Raw genomic sequence first — 23,326 nt, forward strand, 5'->3', positions numbered from 1 at the left:
TCATCTCGTGAGGCGAAATCCTGGAAGACGTTCAAGTGAAGGAGTCAAAAATATATGAAAATATAATAACCCACAATTGTTCACAACATGATATGACGTTGTCACGGTAATGTGCAGTTGTTTGCAGCTACGTTACTTGTATTCCTACCGTTTACCAGCTGAGTCCCTGAGGGTTCAGGGTTGAAGGCCTTCGGTAACAGCCTGGCTGTTGATAGTAGCTCTCTGATGTGTAATTATTATATATATATATAACAAAAAAACGACGTAATAATAAAGGGATTTATTACGTCAGTCCTTAAGTCAAGGCCAACAGTTTGCTCAGCTGTCTTGGAAACGGATCTGCTGTCATACGAGCCAAATATAGCAATTGTGATTTCATCCATTCATAATCCCAGGTTAATACTATTGTAAGAGCCATTTTGCTATTGTTTTGTTCCGTACAACCTCCCACCACTTGAGGGCGTAGTGACGCTGTCAATTAAGCAACAGGTGAATATAATCAGGAGGGTCACTTGATGCAGGTGTTGCTAATGAGACAGGACCAACATTTAATGAATATAAATGTTATGATTTCTTTTGTCTTTGTAGTGGAAATGGTTATGACAGAGAAAGTGGTTGTCCTCTGTTTATGTGAGAAATAAAAAGCCAATATTGGAAACTGGAGTTTGTTATTTATGGCACGCGTCTAAACAAACAATAAGCAACCGTGGTGACTGTAACGCCAAGGTATGTGTAGCGCTACGTCCAACAAAAGAATGGCCATTGTTGTAATTGTGTGCACACATGACTTTGCGCATTAAATCCAATGCATTGGTGGTGTCTGTATAAACGAACTGAGTGCGTATTCACAAAACTAAATTTGCATAATTGACAATGGAAGAAGATCACACTGCGGATTCTGAACTCTTAACCGAGACAGGGCCTCGGGTTATTTCTGGTGATATTGACTACTCTGTAAGAAAGTAGACTGTTAAATTGACAGAAAAAGCACAAATTGTCAACTTGCAAAAAGAAAGAAAACTCTACTCAGAGTTGTGCATGTTATGCTCTAAGATAAATTGCTGATGACAATCAAAACAGATTTCCAGCAGAAGTAATTGACACGGTCACAAGAAGTCTTTCTGTGGATGATCTTTTGAACAGTTTGCCTTCTAAAGAAGATGCGACTCTAATTGTCAAGAACCTCACAGCTATCTGCAAGTTCTGGATTCAGACCTCAACCTGAGCAGCCATATCAAGACAATTACACAATCAGCCTACTATCACCTGAAGAACATATCAAGGATTAGAGGACTTATGTCTCAACAGGATTTGGAAAAACTTGTCCACGCATTTATCTTCAGTGGACTGGACGACTGTAACGGTGTGTTTACAGGTCTCTGTAAAAAGTCAGTCAGAACGCTGCAGCTCGAGTCCTCACTAAGACCAAGAAGGTCCTTTGTACTATATACCATAATGTTCTCAAAGTACAAATTTGTAAAAGTATATAAATCTGTGATATTTTGTTAGCGTATAATCTACTTCCGCACTACTACTGTGTTTGACTGATACTTTGAAAAAGCGATGGTACAAGCATGTTTTGTGTATATATATATATATATTGACTGGTATTTCCCTTCGTATACCATTATCTTCTGTAGCCGTGGTGTAAATTGTATTCTTTTTTTTTACTTCTGCTGTATTCCATAGATTAGTAGCAACTGGTGTAGTATGTCACATGTGCTTGTGATGCATTATGGGTATTATAGTGTTTTTCTTCTGGCAGAAAAGCGGCGTCAGGGTTCTGACGCTTCATCCACAGCGACGATACCAGCGCCTCTGAGAAGTTCAGAGATTTTTTAACTAAAATAGTTTGTAGTCACGTGTTTGTTAAAATCCGTCTAACGATAGCTACCTGGTGTGCAGATCTGTTTCCAATGGCAGCACATTTGTTTAGTCGTTTTTAAAGAGTAAGAAGTGTGTTTTCTTTCTCTGTAGGAGCGAACTCTCCGTAGAGAAGACCTCGGTGTTACAGTCAGAGCTGCAGTCGTGCAACCAGCTGCAGGAACTGGAGATGCTCAATAAGTGTACGTGCATTTGAAGGCGTCGCATCCTTCAGCTTCCTCGTTCTTAAATTAAACACAACCACGCATACTTTTGCTTGACGTCTGCTTTCCTTCAGCAGGGTGCTCGCTGACCATCATCCTCCTGATGAGGGCGAAAAACGGTGAAAATATTCTAAATATAGTGTTCACTGATAGAGATTCTTTTAGGAGTCTAAAATACGTCCACAGCAGAACATTACTTTGCTCCCGTGCTGGTTCTCCTGTCTGTTTCTATAAACTCATCTACTGTAGTAGAACCCTGACTGTGGAGGAGAACCTCATACAAACACTTCTAAACATCACAACTGGGAACCACTGGTTTAAGCCATCGTCTGGTCACCTTAGTTTTGGAATCTTTAAAATCCGTTCTAATGGCAGATTATCACAAATCTGTGGGCTGAATGTTGTGTCATCATTTGACTGAATAGATGTGAGACAAGGCCACTCACACACACACACACAATTTCATAAAAGAGAGATGACTCACTCGTCTCTTCGTTTGCTGGAGAACGTCCCATTCTGTATCTGTGTTAATGATCCTGAAACATCGCTGTCATAGAGATCAATTCATATGATAACCGTGCACTCGTTTACAAAGAAGTGACTCAAGACATCTTGCGTAGTCCCAATCCCAAAGAAAAACAGTGTGAGGAGTCATAGTTCTTACTAACCTCAGACCTGTAGCCCCGACGTCACACATAATGAAATGTTTTGAAAGGGTTGTCCTGGCTCACCTGAGTAGACAGGTCTCAGCCTATCAAGATCCTTTGCAGTTTGCATACAGGACGGGTGTCGGGGTAGATGATGCATTACTTTTTATGCTCCACAGTATTTATAGTCATCTTGCAACGACTGCCAGCTCTGTTAGGATCATGTTCTTTGACTTTTCCAGTGCTTTTAATACAATCCAACCGCACCTTTTTAGCTAAAAAAACGTATGACCTTTAAACTGCACAATACAACTGTTGCTTGGGTTTTGGATTACCTTCTGTCTCGACCACAGTTTGTCAGGCTTGATAAAAAACTGTCTGACACTATCTTAACTAAAACTGAAGCACCACAGGGAACACTTTTATCCCCCTTTTTATTCTCACTTTATACAGCTGACTACAGGCAGAGCAACGTGTCCTGTAACATCCAGAAGTTCTCAGATGACACTGCCCTGGTTGGTCTACTTACCCGAGCCAATGACCTGGCCTACAAATGGGAGGTTGAATCTTTTGTCAGCTGGTGTGATGAACATTTTTTTAAAACTAAATGTTGGAAAGACCAAAGAGTTGGTTATTGATCTTAGAAGGAAGAAGGAGGAGGACTCCCCAGTGACAATTTCAGGTCAGCAGATAGAAATTGTCCAGTCGTATAAATATCTCGGGGTCTATCTGGACAGCAAATTAAACTGGAAAAAGAATACTGATGCTGTTTTTAAAAAGGCTCAGTCAAGACTCTTCTTCCTCAGGAAGCTCAGATCATTTGACATCGGCAGGAAGCTTCTTCATGTTTTCTATCGGGGGCGGTCATGAATAAGATGATCAGAAAGGCTGGCTCAGTGATTGGCCTTACCCAAGACTCATTAGAAATCAATGTTGAAAAGCAAACAAGGGCCAAGTTAAAGACAATTGTCGTGTTTGAAGGCCATCCACCACACAGTGTCTTCAATGGACTCCGAAGCTCATTAATGAGAGACTCGGGATGCCTCAGTGTTCTACTGAACGACTCAGAAGGTCTTTCGTTCCAGCAGCTGTCTGATTTTTTTAATGAACACCTTTTAGAGGTTTTTATCTTTCTGATGTCAATCATGTTTTATATGGCATTGTTATTTATTCTTTGTAATGTGTCTTTGTCTGTTGTGTACTGTGGACTGTGTCATCTGTATGAGTTTTTGGGTGGCAAATGAGTTTCACCAACTGGGGATTAATAAAGTTTTCTAATCTAATCTAATCTAATCAACCCAAAACAAAGAACCAGCCCCGCTAAAGAGCGAGAGCAGCTGACGGCAGGCGACATAAAAGACGCACAAGGACGTTGTTTAGAAAAGGTTTTGTTTTTTTATAATTTCAGCGCATACCTTCTCATGCAGATCAAGTCCTCGGGGTTTTTATATTTACAATAATTAATTCACATCTCAGTGTCATATTTGACATGAGGATGTCACGTTTCCTCCGGTGCCCCCTCTCTCCTTCTGAATGGAACGCACACCACAGCACACACTACCGGCTCCTTTGTTTTTTTTGTCTCCCTTTGATTAGACAGGTTAGATTCCAAAAATGCACAGAAATCTCAACGTTGGCAGACCTTCAGCCGCTGGCCTCCTGCCTCAAGCTGAAGCGTCTCGATCTTCGCGGCAACCCCGTCACTCAGCTGGCCAACGTGGAGTCGGAGCTGGCGGAGCTGCTGCCCTCGGTGTCAGACCGCCTGCTCTGATCGCCGCCGCCGTCGGTTCGTCGCTCGAATTTTGTTTGCGAAAGAAGCAAGTGAGTGTTTTTTCAGTTCGTTCCACTTGTTTGGGGAGACTGTCAATCACTCCGATCCCCCCAGAGGGTGTGAAGGCCTGAAGGCCTGACGCCTTCGGGGGCACCTGTCAGAAAAACCTCTCTGACTCCTTCAACAAAATGTCTAAATGTATGTGAGTGAGTGAGCGCTTGATTCTCAATGTTGCATTTCGTTCTACAGATGTCCTCAATACAACATGCATGCGTAAAACCCTGATAACTTGCCGTGCAGCAATGCTGGCTTATTGCTTCCATGAGCTTTAAAACGGTTGGATTTGACAAAATGAAGCTTCTGACTGACGTCCAGAGCATCGCATAGTTCACATGCACGTTTTTTTTCCAAATGTTGTGTAAAGCATTTAATATATGACACTCTACTGTTGCACAGTAAGTCACAGATCCAGTAATAAAACTGCACACATTGTGTCACTGCCTTCAGTTACTGTCTTTGTTCATTTGTTTGAGTTTTTTATGCAATATATTAGACTTGTTGTTTATTACTCTTGTGTCAAAGCATTTTTCTCAGGAAACCCTTTAGGCAAGACCGACCTTGTGGGAGTGTCTGACCAATTACAAGTTTCCTGGAATTTCATTTGAGAAAATACCTCACCTTTAGGGCTCATAACTCAAAAACAACAAGAAAATGAATCCATCTTCAGTTTCTTCCAAATAATTTGCAAACTAAACGTCTCTTTAAAGGACGTTTTCTCTAAATGAGTTTGTTCTGAGACTCTGATGATAAATCTCCACTTCAGCAGCTCTTACACACACCAAACTCTACACGTTCATTCCTCTCTATGTGCTGAAGGTTCACACAGAGGGGTTTGTTCACACAGCGTTCACAGACTCATTTAGATTATATATTATTGTATATTGTTACATTGTCCTTACTGTACTAATGAAGGTGGATGTGAATTATATAATGATAAAGATATATATCATTAATATAATTAGAGAGAAATACCACACCTCTGTTGCTTCATATTAAGGGCTAAATGTAACCTGCAGTGCTTGGCTGCCGGCCTAAATGAGTTCAGCTGTTTGGCAAAATAAGTGACCTGACTGCTGTCAGTGCAGCGGGAGGGCGTGTCCTCACCTCACCTCACAAGTATTTATTGAAGGAGGTCTGAGCTCGTAACACGTGAAACACAAAGACGAAGCTCCACAGAAGAGTTCTTCCTCCAGTCTGCACGGACTCACTTCTTCTGCCGTTGGAACTGCGTGAGTTTGAACCAGCTGTTTTCACATGTGTCTGTGTCTGTCTGCAGCCCGATAGCTCGGCTCTTTGGTTTGAGAATTTACGTTGTTAAACTTACATCCTGAGCAGAGAACTCTCAGATTTCATGACCAAATAGTTGATTTATAGGAGAAGGAGAGAGTCTGTGTGCTTGTCATGTCAGGATTATGCAAATAATAGTTTCATGCATGAACAAGACTGTTCTGATCTGTTCCCTGAATGGATTTACATTCTTACTCTCACAACTGCATGTCATGACAAATATTATCACTTGTGACCCCCAGCAGCATCTGTAGCGAACCAGTATGATAAGGTGATATTTGTACTTGGCTCAGGGTCAAATTAAAAAGGTCAGCGTTTGTGTGTTAAGTGTGCGCTTCACCACCGGTGAAGCGCCCTTTGTTTCCCCCCCGTTGTGTTTTCAAAATGAGAGGCCCCCGTGGTCTCGAGGCGACAGCTCATGAGTGTAGCCGAGGGATACTCACTGGATCACCACCCTCCTCGAGGAACGTATCCAAACTTGGATCAGTATCACATGGGAATGTTTTTTTACATCTGTTGTCATGGAAATGAACTTAGACCCACTTCATTTGACATTTGAAAGGATTTTCTAGATCTGTACCAGAGATTAGATATAAGAAGTGGTCGTTTCGTCACCCATTGGTTTGTGGACCGCTGTTTTGAAGCCTAGAGTTCGGCGATTTGGCCGTCGCCATCTTGACTTTTTGCAACCAAAGAACGGCAGTGACCATGGCGGCTTTTGTAACGCTAGTGACCTGTCAATCACTGTGTAGCCCCGCCCTAGAGCATACCCTGCTTTATGGTCTGTTTGACTCTAAATGGACCATCATTTACTAAATGAACATCATGCTGTATTGAAGAAGACTTGAAACTAGAGATTGAGACCATAAACTCATGTTTACAATGTTTACTGAGGTAATAAATCAAGAGAGAAGTAGAGTCATTTTCTCATAGACTTCTATACAACCAGAGGAGTCGCCCCCTGGTGGACATTAGAGAGAATACAGCTTTAAGACACTTCAGCCTTGACTTCACTCTTCAGAACTGGAGGTTGACACCTGGTCTGTACATGTAATCAGTTGCACAAACATGGGATAATCCTGGCATGAAAACATGCAGACATGTGCCACCACGGCCCCGAGGGAGCCAGAGAAAAGTCTGCGCTGAGTAGTGAGGATGTCACATGGAGATCTCATATCACAGCAGGATCAGCTGTCAGGCGTCTTCTCATCCACAACTTGTCGCTCTTGGCTCGGTGAGGGTCGCACCTCCTCATCTCACTGCGTTAGTTTACACGGCAGTGCAAACGTCTTATAATCTCTGTATTATGCAGTGATTTATCTGTGTGGGTGTGTATCTTTTTTTTAGAGGTCTGAGATATCCTGTAATCTCAAACATACGGAACACAATTCCGCTTCTGCTTCCCTAATATTTTTGGCACTGAGGCAGGTGCTGTGGTGGATTTCATTTTCGCTCATAAACATTTTTGTGAGGGCCCATCCTGCCGCAAACTTTCACAACCTACTGAGGTTTCCCACTTGTAATCATTGTGGGGACTTGCAGATGAAAATGCATTAATGACAAGGTCATTATTTCAACTGCTTTATTGAATGCAACTAGGAGTAAATCTGATGTATTTCATTAACTGAATATACCGTAGCCCTGTTTTTTTTTTTACTGTGAGAGGAGCTGATCTCCTAATAAATCGCTGCCAGAAAGAATCCAATCAGAGTGAGGTGAGCAAAGGAGAGGCCAAATGAAATGTGGGGGAGAAATAGGATGGATTTGTAGCATCCACCCAGCTTAGGTTTTGCAGAATACATGTGCATTTTCTGCTCAGATTCTTCAATGCTCTGAGAAATGGGAGTCTAATCTTTGGTTGACAAAGCACGGCTTTTTGATCTTTACACAAAATGTGTTTCCCGGCACAGTTAGTGAATCAGAGCCCGTGCTCACCTCCCCAGAAAACCTGCTGGATGCTTTTCACTGATTTAATAAATCAGATTGTAATTCAGCATCAGTGCTCCTGTTCCAGATGAGTCCCGATGGCTTTGCAGAGTGAGAGCTTGATGCCATGAGGGATGATTCTCTGAACGTAGAGAAGATGAACCATTCAAGATAGTTTATGTGACTCATTCTCAGTTTAGCAGCAATATTAGTGGATGAAATAAATATTTATGAGCTAATATTGATTATTCAGTTCCTCTTTGTAATAGGTTACATCGTCAAAATATCTGCACCGAAGAGTTGGATTTGTGGAGAGGAGGGTTATTAATGTGACACTAAAGATGCCTTGTGACTTCTGACGATTATCTGTTTCCACCGCAATGTTAACTACAAAATTACACACGTAATACTAACGCTCTTCATCACCAATGTCATTTATTTCTCAGATAGCAAAGAACAGAAAAGGTATGCAGAGAAAATATCAGTAATCTGTTTTGATCCATTGATATCGTCAGACTGTCTGACTTTTTAATTTACACCACTATTTGACCATCTCGTGCCTGTATTGAGGGCCAGTGCCTTTATGATGAGCGCAATACCAAGTTTCATCCACAAGATGGAGACACAGACAGTGTTTTCACGTGGAAGGTTGTTTGCTGCTGGAGGAAAGCCGTGCGCAAACTGCTCTTCTAAGCCATGCTAACGCATACAGACGGCTTGAACTCAAAAATGTACTGAAAAATGATCTATTTATTCTGTCCTTTGGATACTGGTGCAGTGAGTTTTGGTCTTAGAGTTTTAAGACTGTTGGCATCAGTGTGCTTATTTATTTTCTTGATGTTGGAGTTGTGTTTAATTTGGGAAGAATGTTTATCATGAGCGGTTAGCCGAGCTTCTTCCCGTTATGCAGGATGACGTTTGTTGCTACATGTTTAACACGTCCTTATCCGATGTTTGTTGTGTGAGTGAAGCATTACATGTAAAGGGGATTATGTGATCATGTTTAAAAAAACTATTAATTATAGTCAGCCTAGATTACGCAAAGATAAATGGTTGAAATAGATCATTAAAGGTAGAAGACAAAACAGCTGAAAGTTATCAATAGTTGCAATAAAGCTACAAATAATGACTAAAAGAAATGGATACATTGTTCCAATGTCAAGCTTCTCTCCTCGGGGTAGTACAACATGTTAACCAAACCGACAAAAACACTCATGGTCCCATTGTATTTAAACAATGACAATATCACTTTTACATAATAAATAGTGTTAAATATCACCCGGTGTGGAATCACTTCAAATGGACACATTGGAATATGATGGCTGGGAACCACTTTAATAAATCAATAACTTTTAATTTGGAGCATTCACAAGTTAATCATTTCTTTTATGAATCTTATAGGGTGGACTTTCACTTTAACATGATGTGCTTGTTTTGTGATATTAATTCTGAAAAGATGAAGGACTCAAATCAAAACATGTCTTCTTGATTCAGCTCAGCTGTACCACGTACGAAAAGCAACAAATGAACTTCAAGATTAGCTCACTGATGTAGTTTTAATCACAGTCTTAAAGAGTGAAGACTTGGGTGTTAAATCCTATTCAAGAAGACGACCTTTTGAGCTGTTTTAAAAATGGTGTCCTTCCGGAAAATCAATACACAATCAATGACGAAGCATTTGATTTTCACCTTTTTCTCTCAGGATGCCTGTAGTCACGCGATCAATCAGAGACAGATCTGCAGTGGGTCGGTTTCCATGCACTCACGATTCTTGGGAATATGAGGTGGAAGAAAAGAAAGAGCCTGAGGAAGACGATGCTGAGGAAGACGATGCTGAGGAAGAAAATGCGTGTCGGCGGTGGTTTCGTAAGGTCTGCCCGTGCTGCTGTCTCAAACCTAACGACGACGAAACCGACAATTTGGTCAAAAAGAACAACGTGCCGGGAAAAGAGGACTGGATAAATGACGAGAAGCCGGTGACGGGCGGCAGCGAGCTCGATGGTAACTGACATCTCGGAGAGCTCACGATTATTTTATCAAACAAAGTAAATGCCAGCAATGAGATTGGCTTCACCCTCGTATGTATTTGGTTTTGTGGTTGTTTTTTTTTCTCAGAACTTCTCCTGAAAGTCCAATCTATAGACCTGATGAAGAGCAAATCTGGGGAGAATCGCACAGAGCACCACACAAACCTCTACCAAAGTGATTACTTCATTATCCGCAGAGGACAGACTTTCCTGATGTGGATTACCTTGTCTCGACCCTTCAGCCCCGACACGGACAAACTTCACCTTGAGCTTAAAACAGGTTAGTCCTCCACGGAAACAGCATGGTGCTTGTTGATTGGGAATTTGAACAATGAAGTTCACCTCTACAGGGCGTCCTCATACTCGATAAGATATCTTAAACATTTTTTGATTTTTGGTGCACTCTCCTACGAACGTCCAGCAACATGAGCGATCTGTGCGCCTGAGAAAAGCCCCTGCAGTGAAGAAAGTGAAATAAATCAAGAGAGAAGTAGAGTCATTTTCTCATAGACTTCTATACAACCAGAGGAGTCGCCCCCTGGTGGACATTAGAGAGAATGCAGGTTTAAGACACTTCCGCATCAGCTTCACTCTGCAGAACCGGAGGTTTCCGCCTGGGTGTTAAGCCTTGTTTCCACGCACTTTGGTTTTGTCTCAGTAATTCCGTATATTATACGGAGTACGCCCCCTAGCGTTCACCCAAGGAAATTCATCTGTTTACTGATAGAAATGCAACCGAAGGCATGGGAGAGAGGTTCATTTTGTCTGTCTACAATATGCAAGTATTAACGAAGGTTGAACATCCGGTAAACAATGTGATTTGGCTGGCAAAATATGTGTGAAATCCCCACACATGTTAATCGGGGTTTTATCAGTAAACTATTTGTGACAGTCATGTCTGAAAAGCACAAAGTGGGCGCCCGCTTTACTGCTGTCAAATTCACTCAGAGCATTTTTTTTAAAAGGAAACTCAATAAATATTTTACAGTAGTTTAGGCTCTACAGCAGTTTACCTCAGACAAGGTGACAAAAGTGAGATAAAAATGTATTCAAACTTTTATTGAAAAAAGTGCTGCAACTATATGAATGGTATGAATAGTTTTGATGTGAAATATTCGCATGAGAGTATTTTGTTTTTTATCATTTCTTCGTCACGGCCTTAAAGTGACATTCTCGAAGATTTTCCTCTAAATAAATCTCCGTTAAGTCACTTTTCTATCGCTGAGGCAACACAAGGGTGATGAGTCAATGCTGATGAAAGCGTTGCAATATTTATATATTTGCAGAATTATGAACTGACGACCTTCCCAGAAAAAAAGATGCCGTATTTGAGTTTTCCTCCATTGTATACACACAAATAATAGAACTATGCACACAATTCTAAATCAACCAGGAATTAAATGTGAAGGATTGACACAGTAAATGAGAACAGCCTGACCTCTGCTTCCCATACAATGTTATCATGTTTAATGGTTGCGAATAGACGTCAGAATAAATAAAGACTTTCACAAATAGACAAGAGCCATGTTCACGAATGCTAATTCAATTGATAGGAATTTCCCATATGACCGACCTCTGATCTCAAGAGGCCAAGTGTGAAACTGGATGGACGACATCCAGCTCGACCCTCCGTGAAACCCTGTGCAGAGCTGCACATAATAAGACTTCTCTCTTTACCAGGCAGTCGGGGGGAACAGAGAGGTGACGGGTTGACGGCTGTGGGAGGAAACAAATTCACCGGGAAGAAGTTTTGCCTTTGTATGCTCGTGTGTGTGCGTAGTATCTAGACTTTGTTGCATATGTGTGTGAGATTACAGATACATAGATTTACAGATAGAGAGAGAGAGGGGGGGGGGGATTTGTGGTTACTATTGCTATGGTAACAGTTCTGGTTGCTATGCTCCAGGGAGAGAGTTTTTGCGGATGCCGAGTCCTCAGTCCTGCTCTAACTAAAAATCCAGTCTGCTGACAATTGGCCATCGAAGAACACAGACCAATATAGATCCTGCAATTATAGCTGCGTGTGTGATAACAAGTGAAGCTTGAGGATAATAATTACGACGTGTCTTTTACAGAAAGACATTAAAATGTGACCTTATGTTCGTTGCTTAACGCGGAGGAAACGTGCGACGGTTTAATGAACGGCTGCTTTGCAAAGAGCAGCCAAAATAATGTATAAATCAATAAATATATCTTCTGTGTTTCCCTGGGAGAAAAAAGTATATTGTCCACAATGTGGTGTGATAACAAAAAGCAAAAGAGATCATTAAAAATCCTTTAAGAATCCATACCAGCAATATAGAGCGCTGCAGGAAAGAGTCCTGAAACCAGGAACTCCGTCAGCTTTCTTGCTCTTCTTGTTCCCTCGTCTTGAAGTCAATGAGTTTTTTTTCAATGTGTTTCTGGTTAGATGTCTGAAATAATGTGTTTAACACAAGCTGAAGAGATTTTAACGTTTTGTTCTACGATATAAAATGCATCACTAAATACCCCTCTGGTGAATTAAGAAGCTTTTTCCTGTCTTAAAAAAAAAGGCGGTTGCTTACAAGTGTCTTAAAGAGACGGCAGAAGCTTATTTTGTACTCGCAGCAGTGAAGCAACATGATTTTGTGGGATATATGTATTCATTACAGCACGGTATTTATCAAACGCTGTATGAGAACAGCCTGACCAGTGTGATGGTAACTTCTTGTTTGTTTGTTTTTGCCCAGTTCTTTAGTCTTCTAAAATCATGCCACCACTCTCCAAATTGTGGATATTTCATTTCAAAACAGTTTAACAGGAAAGAGCCTTTTTTTGGTTCAAACTGCTTTCAACGTGCTTAAAGAACCCTCAGTTCAAAAATTGTATTCTGAGACGCAACACAGCACAATCTAAAACGATGATGTGGTGTTTTTTTTAATTTAAGTGAGAGTCAATGGGGATTTCCCCCCCCCCCCCCCCCCCCAAATGGCTCAGATACAATGAAAATGTGGGGAAGATTCCTAATCTTAGAGTCTTTCCTGTTGCAGGGCGGAAAATGTAAATGTGCTCCTGAGGAGTTAAAGGTAGAAGAAAATGGATTTTCTCTCCTGGGAGCATGGATGTATTGCCTCTTAGATCATGAGATATGGTGTGTGTGCAAAAGGTGGGGTTTATGTGCCTAACTATTTCATGGCCGGCGGCAGTAACTGCCTGGCTGTAGCCGTATATTTAATGGCCAGGATGTGACAGTGGCATCGAACTTGTCATCTAAAAGCAGAAAGAAGCTTTCCCATAATATTGAACTGTTGCTGTGAGCAGCGGTTCATACTGAGAAACAGCCCACTGCTTTAAATCAACATTACATCAACACGGGTGACCGTGGCTAAGTGGAGAGCAGGGCTGTTCTGTAATCAAAAGGATCGGCGGTTCGATCCCCGGCTCCGGCTCCACTAGTTGCATGTCAATGTGTCCTCGAGCAAGTCGCTGTGCCGGTGTATAGATAGATACTGCATTGTAAGTCGCTTTGGATAAAAGTGTCTGCTAACTGACTATAATGTACAGTAATTATAAAATATTCCAAGTCTAAACGCAGCCTGAGGGTTCATCCTCTGGGGACTGTGAATGTACTATTAAAGCCAGTGTTTTGATACATTATGTTTGATTATCACGCAACAGGAAAGTAAAAGGAAGTCACAAACCAAAGCAGGCTTCAGCTTGTCGGTAGGTGATGCAGTGCATGACTTGTCGGTTTCTCAGCGGTCGTTTCATTCATTTCTTCGGAGGCAGCTTGAGGATTCTGTCGTCACACGCAGCCATTAGTCACTCTATCCAAATAAACATCTCACGGTGAAATTGCAGCATATAGTGAGTCAGTTCTGTTAAGACATTTCCACACTCACTTTAGGTGGAATCTGTGGCCACCAATCAGCGGCTACATTATGCAACGTTGGAAACTATGAGTTTCTTTATCATAGAACACATTACGCACATTAAAGATGTTGGTTTTTATCTTTTATCTTTGCAGAAGCCCTACAGTTTCCATTGCACGGCACGGCTCCGCTCGACTCGACACGCTTTTTGGCACCAAGTCAATGTTGCCCGGGGGTCTCAGCTGATCGCCATAGCAACGCTGGTAGAAGCTTTGTTTACACTCGGGTGGGCCGCTATAGATGGAGCGCGAGCTATACGCTCAAAGGCGCATTGTTCGTTGCAATATTCTCCAAAATATTCAGTTTAGAAGCGAGAAGTCCACGAGCGATACCAAACGCCTTCATAGAGCGCTGCAGAGATGACGTACTTTTGATGGCGGATCCCCAGAAGTTATTCTTGTTCGCTCCACAAACATCCAATGGGATTCTTACACTGGATTTTGGATTATTTCAGAGAAAAAGCGATATGTGTAAGTGTCATAAACATTATGATACTTACACGTTTTGTTCATTGAGATAATCTCCAAAAATAAACTCCACTTTTATGATTTTTGAACCATGAAAACAATCTGCAGAAGGCTGTAAAGGAACTCCACTAAGCTGAAGGAGGACGTTTAGTCGTCTCATTTACACTCTTTTTAAGACGTGTAAAAAACTTCTAAATCCACCAGAGGGGTGTTAACTGACATATTTCATATCTTAGAATAAAACATTAACATCTCTTCAGCTCGTGTTAAACACAGACCCCCACCCTTCCACTAGGGGTTTGCTGTCGATTGTGTCTTTCAGGGTGTTGATCGGCAGCGAGCCCCACCTAAGCCTGGTTTGGTCCCAGCTAAAAAGGCCGACCCCTCTGCTTTGGCTGCTCCTCTCCTTGGCTGACACAGCTGCTGCTTTGTTTTGTTTGGTTGTTTAGTTTAGTTGAGTTTGTGTTCTTTGAATACATGTACTGTATATGTATTACTTTTACTACTCGTCTTGTCGCCCTTATGTTGCAGCCTTTGAGCCGGGTTGTAACAGAGTGAATAAAACAAATTGTGTCCGCGGGGTTTGACCAATCAAGTGTTTTAAATCCTACAGACCTTAACCGAGGTGGTACTAAAAAAAAACTTTAGCAAATGGAGAAAACAAAACAAAGCAAGTTGAGTCGAGTAGCGGTGTGCCACTCCAAGAAGTGAAAATGTGGCACTAGATCAGCATCGTTCATTGTTCAAACAGCAAACTGCTGCCAAAACCACTCTGAGATGAATCATGTCATGACATGCTGTAAGTGTGTGTACCTTGTCAGGACATTACATTCTGGATATGTTATCTATTTTTTCAAACATATCCCAACAAGATGGGAACGCAAATGTGGCTCATATTAAGGGAGGGTGAAAAAAGAAACCAGGCGATTGAATTCATGAACTGTGTGATGCTTCTTCTCCTGTTTGGGAATGAAAAACAGCTTCCAAGTGCTATATTCCTTCACATGTGTCTCCTCTCACCTCCGCAGGGCCGCTGCCTACAGTGTCAAAAAGAACCCATGTGATCATCCCTCTGGTGGAGGAGTTGAAGGCCAATCGTTGGGTGGCTGCCGTTGTGAGACAGGATGGCAACAAGATAATGCTGTCGGTGAATTCTCCCCCGACAGCCGTCATCGGCCGATATAAACTCGCCGTGGAAACGACTTGTGCAAACGGCCAGGCTGTCTCCAAACATGACCCGGCTAATGACATCTACATGTTGTTCAACCCCTGGTGTGAAGGTAAACACTGGATTTACAAAAATAGGACACATAAGGTTGATGATGGGGGGGGTCAAAATAAGACTCACCAGACGATACAGTCATTTAACCAAACAGTAACGATATAAAACAGTAATTTGTAAGCTTTAGAGGTGCTGATCCAGGCTAGCTGTTTACTCCTGTTTCCAGTCTTTATGCTAAGCTAAGCTAACCGGCTGCTGGTGGTAGCCTGATATTTAACAGACAGACACGAGACATTCATCTTCTCATCTCACTCTCCATGAGAAAGTATAAATTACCAACTATTCCTTTGTAGCATGGGCGGATTGTCTTTTTGTGGGTGATTTGTGACTATTTGTAGTCTTTTTGTGTCTCTTTGTGGTTGATTTGTGTCTCCAAATAATTATTTTTGTCTTTTTGAAGCTATTTTTGCAGAACTAGCTTTTGTAGCTATTCAATTTTTCGCCCCTTTTAGAAATCCTTTTTTTTTAGATTATTTGTAGTCTTTTTGTGTCTCTTTGTGGTTGTTTTGAGTCTGTTTCTGGTTGGTTCGTGTCTCTATAAGTGACATTGTGTCGGTAAAGGCCTGGGTCAAGGGCTGATTATACGCTAATGATAACATTGTTATGGGGCGAACGTGGCTAAGTGGAGAGCAGGGTCCTTCAATCGGAGGATCGGCGGTTCGATCCCCAGCTCTGGTTCAGCTAGTCACATGGCGATGTGTCCTTGACGAGACACTTAACCCCCGAAAAAATAAATTGCTCCCGTAGCTGTGCCTACGGTGTGATAGAATCTGAAATGTCAGTTGCTTTGGATGAAAACGTCTGCTAAATGACTGCAATGTAAGTTATGAATATTATATTCCTTTTCTGCAAATAGATCCCCTGAGATGCTACACACTGGCCCTTTAAGAAAAATCCCACAAAAAGAACAAAACATGTTATGCCATTGCCTCTGAAATACCTAAAAGATTCCCTCGTTAATCTTACGAGTATTTCATCTCAAACAGCGTTCAAAATCATCTTCTTTATATGAAAAAAAGAGAGATGTAATGTACCCAGTTTTTAGCAAATGAATATGTTACACCCGTAGTCATGGGCAGGTCGGTAAAACATTGTGAGAAAAAATAGACATTACAAGAAAATCTGATATTAGAATAGTACAAAATTCAACCTTTCCACCTCCAATACACACAAGAGTAGACATTTAAAGCGTCTCAAACACAGTACTGAGGTTCTCAATAAAAGCATGCAAACACCACAATAGTACAAATGTATGCAGGTTTGCTGTGTCAGATGGGAGAAAATGTTCTCACTTGTTCTCCATCAGATGACACAGTGTTCCTGGATTCTGAAGAGGAGAGGCAGGAATACGTCCTGAATGACATCGGACGGATCTACTACGGCACGTCGAATCAAATCGGCGTGCGTACGTGGAACTACGGACAGGTGAGCGGGCCGTTTGATCGCTCAGGGTTTGGTGGACAGACGGAGCAGCAGAAACTGACCGTTTCCTCCGTTCTGGTTTCAGTTTGATGACGGGATTCTTGCTGCCTGTGTCTTTGTCCTGGAGAAGAGTGGAACTCCTCGGTCTGGGTGGGGAGACCCCATTAATGTGGTGCGAGTCATCTCAGCCATGGTGAGACTATTGTTCCACACCTTCGTATTTCTCCCTCATAATGATGATATATTTTTCTCCCTTTTGAGCCGCAAACTAGTACATTTAGACGGAAAGGTCTTGGGAATGCTTAAATATGAGCTACTGCCATAATGTCAACACTAATTGTCAACGACTGGCTGGATCGCCATGACATTTTGTACAAACATTCATTGTCCCCAGAGGAGGAATCCTATTGATCTTGGTGATTTTTCTTAACAACTTGACTGCCATGAATTGTACCATGAATTTTGTCCAAACATTCCCCTCCCTTTCATCTAGCGCCCTCATCAGGTCAAAACTGTACTCTGTGTTTAGCGGTAATTAGCGAATGTTAGCATGCTAACACGAACGCTAAGCTGATGGATTTTTCTTCTTTTTTTCGAGCACTATTGCAAACTGGTACATTTAGACAAAAAGTTCTTGGAAATTTTAATAATCCGCTATCATCACATCAACGTGTTTTAATTTGTCCAATACTTTTTTCGAAATTGTGTTTAGAGCTAATTAGCAAATGTTAGCATTTTAGCGTTGTCACAATTGAGTATTTCTGACTCTGATGTTAGACGGTTGTAAGCATTTAGCTCAAAGCACCCACGTGTCATAGAAATACACATCATCAATTGTTTAATAGGCTTTATTGAATGTAATTGAGAGTGAAATATGTACGTTATTAACTAAAGGTAGATGTTATTAAAGCTGTGCAGCAGGGGCCGGGTTTCTATACCTTTTTGGGGAGCGAGTTCATAACTTAAAATTTTGAAGTATAATAATCCACATTCTTGATTTATCTAGATCAACTCCCCTGGTGACAGTGGAGTCCTGGTGGGAAACTGGTCAGGAGAATATTCAGATGGAACCAGCCCAACCGTCTGGAGTGGAAGTGTGGAAATCCTGAGAGAATACTTTAAAAACAGCGGCAACCCCGTGAAGTACGGCCAGTGCTGGGTCTTTGGTGGTGTAGTCACGACAGGTCAGCTGATTGATGTATTAACTAAAATAACATGAAATATAGCTTTACTACTTAATAAGTACATTTTAATTATTAACAGTGATATAATGAATATAGTTGGATTAACAGTCAATATACCATTTAACAATAGGGTTATAATAAAGTGTTACAGTTTTTCTTTCTTTGACCATTAAACGTCTCACAGACACTGACCTCTGACGCCTCATCGCTCTGTTTTCTCTCCAGTTTTACGGTGTTTGGGAGTTCCCAGTCGAACTGTGACCAACTTCAGCTCAGCTCACGACACAGACGTCTCCTTGACGACGGACGTATACCTGGACGAGAACCTGGACCCTATAGACCACCTCAACGCCGACTCCATCTGGTTCGTCCTGACGCCATCATTGTGATGCCGACCTTTTGTTTTTTTCGCTCTCTGGTTCATTAAGCCTGACCTTGCAGTCTCTCCCCCCCCAAAGGAACTTCCACGTGTGGAACGACTGCTGGATGGCTCGTCCAGACTTGCCTCCAGGCAACGGAGGCTGGCAAGCTGTCGACGCCACTCCTCAGGAGACCAGCCAGGGAACCTACTGCTGCGGCCCTGCTTCTCTCGCCGCCGTCCGCAACGGCCAGGTCTTCCTCAAACACGACTGTCCGTTTGTGTTCGCCGAGGTTTGTGGAATATTAAGTTTAACTTGAAAGCAGCGGTCTGTGATTTGTTCATTTTTAACAATGGGAGCACCATTGTTTGCTATTATTGTCTAATGAAAGATGAGGGAAGACGTACTTCAAGGACTTTCCATTTTATAGAGATCACACGATGCATGGCGTTTCCCATCTGTTCAGGGCTTTGTTTTCTAACTCCCCCTCTCTCTCTCTTTTGCTCTCAGGTGAACAGCGATAAAATCTACTGGCAGAGGAACCTAGATGGGACCTTCAGTCAGATCTACAGTGAGAACAAATTGGTGGGCCACTTCATCAGCACGAAGGCCGTTGGCAGCGATGAACGCCTTGATATCACAGACCTTTACAAACACACTGAAGGTATCGTCACGCCAATGAAGATCACATGCACTCAGAAATGGTGTTCGTACTTTTTTGAATTAACTCAACAGTTCTGGTCCTTCTCAGCGTCTGTGCAGGAACGCATCGCCGTGGAGACGGCGTGTAGCTATGGCTCCAAAGCAGAGGCCTACTCCTGTCCCACGGCGAAGGACGTCTCCGTGAAAGTGACCGTGGACGGCGAAGGGCCGGAAATGGGGAGAGACGCAGAGCTGACCATCACGTTGTGCAACGACAGCTCGGAGCAACGTATGCTCATCCTCCACGGCCAGGTGGACGTCGTATACTACACCGGCGTCCACAAGGCCACCGTCAGGAAGGACAAGATGGAACTGGAGCTGCAGCCCAACGAAGGTGAGTGGAAAATGGTAAAAATAACGGGAGAAGCTGACTGCAATGAAGACAACTCCCATGCTTCACGATGTCATCAAACTCTTAGTCTTCTGTTATTGTTTTGATTTAGAGCAGCAGAAAATTACACATTTTGCATTTAATATGATTGTATGTTAGCTTAGCTTAGCACAAAGACTGGAAACAGCCCTTACAGTACCACACCTCTAAAGTTAACTAATTTACACAAGAAATGGTGTGGCAGATACATTTTCTTTGGAATGGATAAAACAAACAAGAAAATTTCAATTAGTGAGCATTAGACGTGCAGGTTGGCTGATTTGGACAGAACCAGGCTAGCTGTTTTGCAGTGTTTATGCTAAGCTAACTACGTAGCTATAGCTATACATTTACCAGGCAGAAATGAGAGGGGTATTGTTATTCTCATGTAACTCTCGGCAAGAAAGCAAAAATAATCATTACAATACTCTTAAGTTGTATTAGAAAAAGCAATGAGGTTAAGATGTGAATACACTTCTAACATCTTCGGTCTACACAGTAAAGTATTTGCAGTCTTTTGGCTAAGCTAGGCTAACTGGCTGCTTGTATAGCTTTACATTTAAAAGACAAAAATGAGAGCAGGATTCTCATCTACCTCTGAGCAAGAAAGACAAATATATAATTAAATAATTTTACTCTATACAATACTATAAAGCTAAAAACAAAAAACATGCAATGTCGTAAAGATGGAAATACTATCTTCGGTTTACAGTAAATTTTTTGAAATGGGGCCTGGAGTACAAAGACTACAAGGACCAGCTGATAGACCAAGCGGCCCTGATGCTGACGCTGTCAGGCCGGGTGAAAGAAACAAAGCAGGTCCTCGCCACTCAGTTCAGTTTCCGCCTCAGGACCCCAGACCTCATCCTAAAGGTGGGCCAAACAAATCCTCACAAAAATATTGCTGGTAATGAAGATTAAGATATAAATTCTGATCTGATTTGGGTTATTTTTCTTCTTCTTCTTCACAGCCAATCGGGAAAGCAGTGGTAGGAGAAAAAATGGCGGTCGAGATTTCTTTTACTAACCCACTACCACAGGTGCTGAAAGCGGTGATATTCTACGTGGAAGGACTGGGCCTCCTATCAGCTAAAAAGATTGATTATGGGTGAGGGGCGGGAGGAAATATATACGTTTTTTTATATCTCTTTTTTAACTCTGTCTCTTCTGTGATTCACACTGTCATTTCCTGTCCTGTCCTCAGAGATATTGGCAGTCATGCATCCGTGTCTCTGACTGAGCACCTCGTCCCCTCCCTGCCCGGACCGAGGAAGTTACTGGCCTCATTGGACTGCATGCAGCTCACACAGGTTCACGGTATGGCCGACATCACGGTGGAGGAATAGAGCAACGGCGCTCTTCAGCGATTCATTCATATAGAAAGTTAGACGTTTTATTGATTAGCTGTCTCTCTCTGTGGTCATTTAAACACTAAGAGAAAAGTTGAACAGAAACTTTAAATATGTTATGAAAACCAGTATTGGCTCCAACTCATCACATTTAATGTACTTTTGTAAATTATACATTGAGATCGGGTTTTTTAGGTCCGTTTATTTCAATATCAAAATACTGCTGAAAATGCTCTTGTATTATTGGGCCTTTTGGGACGGTTGTGGGATGGAAGGTAGACTTAACCTTAAAAAATAATAGACATACAACTGCAATCAAACCGTAACATTAATCTCTGACAAAGTTATCAATGTAGAATCGTGAGAGAGTACATAGTTCAAGAGTGTCCAAGCACTCTGTTCCACACACTGAATTGAATGCATACTTGTTACGGAGTTTGTCACTTCCACTCCCAATATATGATTTCCTTGAGTCAATGTTTGTATGTTTACTGAGAGGAAGCTCCACTATTTAATATATATATATATATATTATATGAGATATGGAAACTTATTTGAGAAATGCTTGTTTACTTGTGTTCAGTCTTCTGTTTAATCAAGAAGTACTACCCTGAGCCTTCCACTTAGCACTTATTTTATTTGTATTAGCTTATTGCACTTATTGTAATCGTATTAGTTCGTTGCACTTATTGTAATCGTATTAGTTCGTTGCACTTATTGTAATCTTTTAGCGTCTGCTAAATGACTGTAATGTAATGTAATCTCTTTTTGGGTAATTGTTCCTGCTGTAATGTTTGTCACTTCCAAAGAAGGGACTGTTTTCTTGTTTATCAACAATATGTATGTTTTGATTATGCCTCTTGAGGGTACATTTGATTAAAGTATTTTGGCAAAGTAAACTTGACTACTAATTGGCTCCAAATGAGGAGAGATTGATGCCACCTGGGTTAAAGTGGCACTAATTATAGAGATCGTCTGATTGGCTGCAGGCAGCAGGTGAGATGGTAATAAAAAGTCATGGAAGACGTCATTCTGGTTGGTCTATGTTTTGTATTGGAGGAAGGCCAGTGTGTTTGGTGTACCTCTGTAGTTAGGGTTTGGCATGTTTCCTCCTCAATTCTGTCTAAGCTCATGTCTGTGTGATGTTAATGTGGGAATCATAACCGAGGCTTTACACGTAGCTGTGCTAAGTAGCTAGTATCAGCACATCTACATTACAATTTGATTACGTGACGGCCATTTAAAGGGGACACGTTATAAAAAACGTACTTTCTCCGAGTTTGTGCTCATACATGTGGGCAGTGGCGGTTGGTCACCTTGAGACCCCCCCCCCCAAAAAAAAGAAGACCAAAAAAAAATCCTGAGCTTTTATTTTGAAGGGGATTTTGTATGCAGCCTGTCTGCTCATCATCTCTGCTTGTGTGCACGTCTTTGGCCCCACCGAGGCGGGTCTATGAAGCAGTTTAGCCAATTGCTGATTAAAGATAGAAATGAGTGACATACAATTTAGCCGCAGCTTGGGGCCAAAACGATTTGGCCCCAAGCTGCGTGTTCTCTTCAGGAGAAGTCTCTACAGGCGTCACTATTTTATATCTCTCCAATGGATGCAAAGCGAGCACTACTCCTCCAAGACCCGTTTGAGAGGAGAAGTTTGGCGGAGATTCTGCAGTTAAAGAGCTGATCCCAGATCAGCCTGACCTCACAATCAGACAGCAGACTAGCGGGAAAAGGAAGCAGTACATGAAGTTTCTCTACTAGCTGTACACCAGTCAGGTTTGGCTAGATGCAGTCATGCTCATAACTTATTTAGCTTTTTAAAACAACGGGGACAGATCCAGCATTTAGGGAGTGAGGGATGAGGAGGTAAGGAAACATGAGAACACCAGGGCACACATGAGAACTCTGTCAAGTTACATATTAGGCAAAGTGAACATCTTTTCTTCTAGTTTCATGACAACTTGGTCATGGAGGCATCAACATTTAATTGAGATGGTAACTTAACAGTGAAAACTCATCATAGCTTATATCTCTACGTATGCGTGTGTTTTATATTATACTGAATATTATTATGATATTATACTGTATATATATATATATATATATATATATATATATATATATATATATATATATATTATACTGAATTCCCTGTGAGGGTGACATTACGTCCTGACGTGTTTATCAAAGTGTTATTTACTGCTTTTCTTTGTGTTGGAATAAATGTTAAATATTTAACTGCAAAGTAGTGATGCGTGTTTGATACCTTCATTTTCTTGCATTACATCATACTGGGATGTTTGCTGAAATTGATTGGATGGCCCTACCTAGAAAACTTTCCACCTAAAAAAATTTCCACCAGCCGCCACTGCATTTGGGTGTCTGGAGTGTCTACCAAACACAATGTAAACAAGGTCAACCCTGTCAGTGTTCTTGTGAGCTGCCTTGATCAGAAAACGTGATTCAACAAGGCTTGAAAAGAGATCCCACGGCGTC

The 23,326-nt window shown here is 41.7% G+C and overlaps 1 protein-coding gene across 1 annotated transcript; it reads left to right on the plus strand.

The window, feature by feature from the left end:
* Window positions 1–5,698: 5,698 nt before the first annotated feature.
* On the plus strand, window positions 5,699–21,722 carry LOC306695151 (protein-glutamine gamma-glutamyltransferase K-like). Its single transcript, XM_079158312.1, has 14 exons — window positions 5,699–5,794; window positions 9,481–9,779; window positions 9,894–10,085; window positions 15,194–15,445; window positions 16,754–16,872; window positions 16,955–17,062; window positions 17,876–18,053; window positions 18,279–18,417; window positions 18,512–18,704; window positions 18,923–19,076; window positions 19,164–19,448; window positions 20,197–20,357; window positions 20,456–20,592; window positions 20,689–21,722. The coding sequence occupies exons 2-14, from the start codon at window positions 9,482–9,484 to the stop codon at window positions 20,828–20,830; spliced, it is 2,358 nt and encodes a 785-aa protein (XP_079014438.1). The 5' UTR covers window positions 5,699–5,794; window position 9,481; the 3' UTR covers window positions 20,831–21,722.
* The last annotated feature ends 1,604 nt before the right edge of the window (window positions 21,723–23,326 follow it).

This window comes from Pholis gunnellus, assembly GCF_910591455.1.
Source record: "Pholis gunnellus genome assembly, chromosome: 4".
NCBI lineage: Eukaryota > Metazoa > Chordata > Actinopteri > Perciformes > Pholidae > Pholis > Pholis gunnellus.

Excerpts from the sequence above, each read along its gene's own strand:
- LOC306695151 (XM_079158312.1), top strand. The coding sequence starts at position 9,482 with ATGCCTGTAGTCACGCGATCAATCAGAGACAGATCTGCAGTGGGTCGG. Across the intron at positions 15,446-16,753 it reads GTTCAACCCCTGGTGTGAAG|ATGACACAGTGTTCCTGGAT; the intron begins GTAAACACTGGA and ends GTTCTCCATCAG. Across the intron at positions 19,449-20,196 it reads GGAGCTGCAGCCCAACGAAG|TAAATTTTTTGAAATGGGGC; the intron begins GTGAGTGGAAAA and ends TTCGGTTTACAG.